At 38.1% G+C, this 6,000-nt stretch overlaps 1 protein-coding gene across 1 annotated transcript in view; it reads left to right on the forward strand.

The window, feature by feature from the left end:
* Window positions 1-5,346, forward strand: part of CLSTN2 (calsyntenin 2) — a 287,789-nt gene extending 282,443 nt beyond the window's left edge. Inside the window, exons 17-19 of the mRNA XM_009273362.1 lie at window positions 1,265-1,388; window positions 2,984-3,168; window positions 3,826-5,346. Coding sequence (XP_009271637.1) covers window positions 1,265-1,388; window positions 2,984-3,168; window positions 3,826-4,035 — 519 coding nt within the window. The 3' untranslated portion in view covers window positions 4,036-5,346. The remainder of the gene's footprint in view (window positions 1-1,264; window positions 1,389-2,983; window positions 3,169-3,825) is intronic.
* The last annotated feature ends 654 nt before the right edge of the window (window positions 5,347-6,000 follow it).

Below are 6,000 nucleotides of genomic sequence, written 5' to 3' on the forward strand. Positions count from 1 at the left end.
TATTCTGCTGCATATGTAAGATGACGTCCCTTCTTTAGAACTCCACTAACACAAAGAATTACTCCTGTTCAAGCAGAATGGAGGCTAAGGTCATCATCATTGTTTTTCTATGACGTAAAATCTCCTACGGGTCTTTTTGAAGATTTATATACCTGCTCGAAAGTAAATCATTACAGCCTCATTATTTTTCTTAGATTAGTTATTTTTTAACTTAACCTGACATACTTTTCTTTCCTGCAGCATTCACCTTTTCAGTTTCTCCAAGCACTACCCCCTTACAATAAGTTTTATAATTTGTTCTTCATCAGATGGAGATCATTCCTGGTAATTTACATGATTTCAGATTTCTTTGAGGAGGAAAGTCAGTATACAGGTAACGAACGCATAGGATGGACTTCATCTGTCATATTCTCTTGGATCCACTACCTAGACATGGTCAGTTACCACAGGGATATTTAGATAGCTCTCCTGAGCTTATGTGTGCTGGTACTAAGTCCAGTGCAGCACAATGGCTCAGGGACTGAGAATTACTGCTGATGCACCTCAGCAGGAATCATGAACCTATTCTGAAGAACCAACTTATCCAGCCTAGAAACCCGGGTACCAAGTAACTACAGGAAAGGGCAGGACCTTCTTAGCAATAGGCTTAAAACTTAATAATGGGTTCTATAAGTTTTTACATGTTTACATTGTATTGAAAATTCTTTTCACCTTAGCATTCTGCAGCCCTGACAATGACTTCAGGGTTTTTGCTTATAACATAACTATCGGTAGGACAGAGAACTGATATGGTATCTTCAAAGAAAGTCACTCTGAAAGTAAGGATGCAGGAAGAACCGAAACCTCTTTTAATTCTCTCTTACTGTTTTGGTTTTAAACACAATGAGTTTGATACATTCTCTGTCAGTGTTCAGACTGACAAATCTCCCACTAACTGTCAGGGAACACCTATAAGCTGAGTAGTATAGCGAAAAAGACGTCACTACTTATCCAGACAGGTAAACCAAAAAAATCCTTTTCTGTGCCACTTCATAGTCTACAGCTAGAAATGTTAGAATGCATTTTTTAATGCTAGAAATGAGAAATATATTAACCTGTGTATTTTTCACTGGCATAAAAAAAGTGAATTTGGCCTTTAAGATTTATATAATAATGTTCCTATCAGCTGATGAATTTCATAGTTTAATGTAATGTATGGAGCCAGCAGGTTTGGAATTATAGAGCACTTTTTAGTATCTGTTCTCTTATTTTTCTCTTGTGCCAGGTTAATATTCTACACAGCTCCAACTCCAACTTCATGGACCATGTAAATCATATGATAGTACAACCACAATTTCTCCAATCTGTCCACCACCCAGAGGGAAGCATAAGTGCTGTTCACAACTCAGGTATGTGATGACTTTACAGAGACTGCTCGTAACGGTTCTGGTATGTCGGTATTTCCCTTCTGATTCAGCCTGGTCAACAAATAAAGCCCTGAAGTCCATAGTTACAGCTTGTGAAACCTCACAGAGATCACTGCACAGGTATGAATGAAGGTAACATTGAATTCTCTTCTTTCTGAGGAGGAGGTACTTTGTAATTAAAAACTGGTATCCTTTTTTAAAGTCTTCATTAAAGGTTCCGTACTCTGACACACACAGTTAAGAAAATGTCTGGTTTCTAGTATTGAATGCTATGAAGGATAATATTTATGCTCATATTGTCTTTGTACATCTGTATTTCTATGGCATATTAATTTCTGCCCACCCCTTTCTAAGCAAAAGGAAATGTTTGTATTATTTTTTAAATATGTAATTGCTGTGGTGCTTCTGTTAGCTGCTGTCCAGGCCTCAGTCTGGAACTTCCTGGAGAGAAGACAGGTCCACCTAGCCACGTGCAGGGGGCATTAGTATATATCAAATATAGAATTTAAATTGAATTTTTAGACTACATGAGTCAAAATATATACCCAAATCTGAATCCTCTTCAATGAAGTTAAACCCAGGGCAAAGATACCTGTTTAAATGCTGGATTCTGAAATCCTTTTAGCTGAATGATACATATGTAAAGAAGTAAAGCTGATGTAAAGTGTAGGTAGTTATAAGTAGTTATATACAGTTATGCTTAGAAAATTACTGTATTTTCCTGTACACTTGTACAGACATTTTACCAAAATGAAACTGAATTTTTACAAAGTGAACTATTGCAAACTAGTTCTTTCTTCTTGACTTGAATATTGTTCTGATTTGTGTTCCATTCTTACAGGCAGGGCAAGGCGATAAAATGGGGTACAGAACTACTATAGCTCCTGGAACTGCAGTACCTAGGTAGCACTTCTCCACTAACCTAATTATGGAGCTGATAATGTAAGAGTAGTTCAGAGAGATTTCTTCCTGTGACTAGGTGGAGACAGAGGCTTCTCAGAGTGCAACAGCACAGTGAGGAAAAATGTCTTGAATCCTCAAGAGTCTCCCAGGAAGGTTGTAACACAGGCAAATAGAGTAGCAATGTGTTATTTTATTTCTTGGAGGTTGAGATTTAAATCACAGTAGAAGTGTTTGAAACCTTTGAAAATACAAGCTCTGAGGTATACTTTTTCTCACAAGTGAGGTTAACTTCTCAGCTGTAATCAGAAGGGGACAACATGATAACTGAACCTTATTGCAAAAACACTTGTTCTGGAACGAATTGATTCAGCACTGATTGACTACTCGTCTTCTGTAATAAAGTGGCTTAAAGAACAAATGGCAGGCATACTCACTTTTTAGTTATGATTTATAATACTCGTTATATCTGTAAACACCATTCGTGTATGCTCTGCCTTAGTAGGTGGGCACTTGTCAACGCTTTCTGTAGTCCCAGGCACATGGCAGATGGCTGTGCCAATTCTCAATCCAAACGAAGAGGTGCTGAAGGGAAAAAACAGACAATGTATTTAGTGTTTTGTAGGCAATTTGTTCCACAAATATAAGCCCATTCCCTTCTCCACCTTTTGTTCCAGTTGTTCCAAGTGTGGCTACTATCGTTATCATAACCTGTGTGAGCATACTCATTTTCATCATAACTTTGGGGGTCTATCGAATTCGGACAGCTCATCAGCACAGCTCTGCAGACAACGACGGAAGTAAAGAAAATGAAATGGATTGGGATGATTCTGCTCTGACTATTACCGTCAACCCCATGGAGGTATATAACTGAGGCATAGTATTATATCATAATACTCCCAGGAGTTACTGTCTGGGCTGGTAGCTTACGTAGCAGTGAGTTTTAAGCCTCTTTCATCAGCATACACTCGTTTAGGCTTGTCAGAACAGTTGTATGTACGTACACTCAGGACCCCATCTCAGTTTTCAGCTCCACACACCATGATAGTATGTAATTGAGCACTTAATATTTGTTGTCATACATAATTACTAAATAGGATGGTGAAGAATTCTTGGGCACAACACCACTTCCTCTCCATCCATATTTGCACCCTAGGTACCCAAGGTAAACACAGTTACTTTGTTTTTAACTTTTTAATGTAAGCACTAATACACTAAAAGGATGGGAAATGATCAGCAGTTTAAAGGAACTGACATTGAAGGGTTAAATTTTGGCAGCTTGACTAACAAAGCTATTGCTTATTGACATTCCATTCTTGTTACAGTAGTTTTTGAATATTTGCTACTGAATTGTATCCCATTTGATGCCTAATAGTCACATAATGATGGAAAGCAGATTTTCCCAGCATGTTAGGAGTTTCTAAATCTGGAATAAATGCTTACATTCTCACAGCCACTGGCTAGCAAGAAGGCACTTTTCTTCTACTGTCTCTCTTTCATTTCTTTAAATGTACTGTAGAAATATGAAAAGCCTCACCAGACAGAAGAGGAGAGTGAGGAAGAAGACCTAGAAGATGAAGAGGAAGACACGACGAGTGCTGAATCAGATGAAAGTGAAGAGGAGGAGGAGGAGGAGGAAGAAGAGGAAGTGATTGTCCAAAAGGAAGACAAACAGAATGCCACCAGGCAAGAGCAGTTGGAGTGGGATGATTCAACACTCCCGTACTAACAGCCCTCCAGCCACATTGCTCTTTTGTAACAACCAATACAATGTTTTTTCAGAGTCTATGAATTCATTGACAGGATTTGAACTTCTGCTTGCCTGTAACTGTTCTGGCTAAAATGATCTTGTTGTAGTAATTGATAATGAGACCTGACCCTTTTCTTACAAAGCCCGGAGAAAACATGGTACAAACATACTGGCGTCACCAGTAATAAAGTAATCTAGAGCTTGATCTGTTAGCAAGTATAGTTTTCAATTTCCTGTTTCTATACCACAGATATGTGACAAAAGTCCTGTCTCTCAATCCATAGAGGTTTTTGCCTTTGCTATTTTTTCATACAGGAGAGATTTCAGCTTGTTATGAAGAATTACTTGTGTGGGTCCAAATAACAGTTGCCATTTGACTTCACACTCTTACAGGTGTAAAATTTAATCCATCTTCAAACTGGGGCAGAGTTTTAGTGCTACAGGTGACAGAGACAGAATTCCATTTGTCGTCTCATCCTGCCTTTTGGATGTTAACTGTCTTCTACAAGGGAATATCTAGGACTTGACAGGGGATGCATATGTGCCTGTGTAGAAGTGGACAGTGTATTTTTCAGGCATGCTGTCAGAACCCTCAAGACAGGGGTTTTATCCAGCCCACCCATAGAAACTTAAGAGAGTTTAAAAAAACAGCAACAACAAGGGGCTGCTGAAGGTTACAAAAAAAAAAAAAATCGTTCTGTGTCCACAGATTGAGTAATATGATCTTATGCAAACTGTAAATTCTAATGGGATTGATTTACTGAAAACCTGTAGAGCTGCTCATTAGTTATGGATTGAGCAATTTGCAGCAAATCGATGCTTTAAACCGTCTGTCTTGTAAAATCATTAGCTTGCTGCAGTATCTTACTGAAGTAGCGGAAAATAAGTGACCCCGTTATTCCATAGCTATGTATGGTTGGGATTTAAACAATGATTTTACATGAGGAAAATGTTCCCTTTTGCTTTAGCGAATGCCAGCTGGAATTCCTGTCTGACTGTATTCTATAAAACATTATGCCCTATTTTCTTCTGTACCCTTACCCACCTGAGTGGCACAAGAGAAAGTGACAACACACGTACACAACTGTCAGCTCTCTTTTGTGCTCATAATTCTCCCTTATTTCTTCTTCCTGAAGCCATTAATGTTGAGAAAAGGTTCTATAACATAGAACAAGAACAAATAAAACCTACCTGGAACCAAAAGAAGTGAAAACAAAAACTAAACTCTTAAGAGGTTGAGAGAGTATTTTAGTTTGTTACGGTAACACAGCATATTTTTCTTAAACACTGTTTAAAAAGAAAAAAAAAAAAAAAAGGAAAGCTACATACAATGTGTTGCTAAGTCTGTGTGGTGTGTTTTTTGTCCCCTTTCCTTAATTATCTTTGCATCTTCAAATGCTCTGCATACCAAATGATGCAGCACTTGCTAGGATAACTGCTGTAATGCATAAAAAACAAAATGGCATGGAAGTGAATGCTGCCTAGTGGCTTGTCTGGTTTTTCGCTAAGTACTTCTTTTCTTTACAATTTCATCACGGACTTTTGCTTTTGCTTTTGTAATTTGCTGTTTAAAATGAGCTGCTTCCTCTTCTCTTCTCCTCTCTCCCAGCAAAACAAGCAGTCAGCCTTGCCACAACAGGACCTTCTGGAGCACCCATGAATGGTAGTTGATACTACAAAGAGTACCTTGAGCAACCTTGAGGGTATCCACCTCCCTCAATACTAAATTATTAGCAGCTCCTGAATGTCTTGGAATATAGAGAATATATTGGGGGTTTGGGGGTTCTTTTAATTCCAGTTTCTGCATCTGATAGTTGCAGGGAAAGACTGACAGCAACTAGACCTTGCAGTTTAATAACTAGAAAGTAAATGAAAATAACTCTAAATTAATTTTAAAATTAGAGATCTTCATGCTCTTTTTTCTTGTTGGCACATGATTGTTAA

This window comes from Aptenodytes forsteri, unplaced genomic scaffold, assembly GCF_000699145.1.
Source record: "Aptenodytes forsteri isolate BGI_AS27 unplaced genomic scaffold, ASM69914v1 Scaffold382, whole genome shotgun sequence".
Taxonomy (NCBI): Eukaryota; Metazoa; Chordata; class Aves; order Sphenisciformes; family Spheniscidae; genus Aptenodytes; species Aptenodytes forsteri.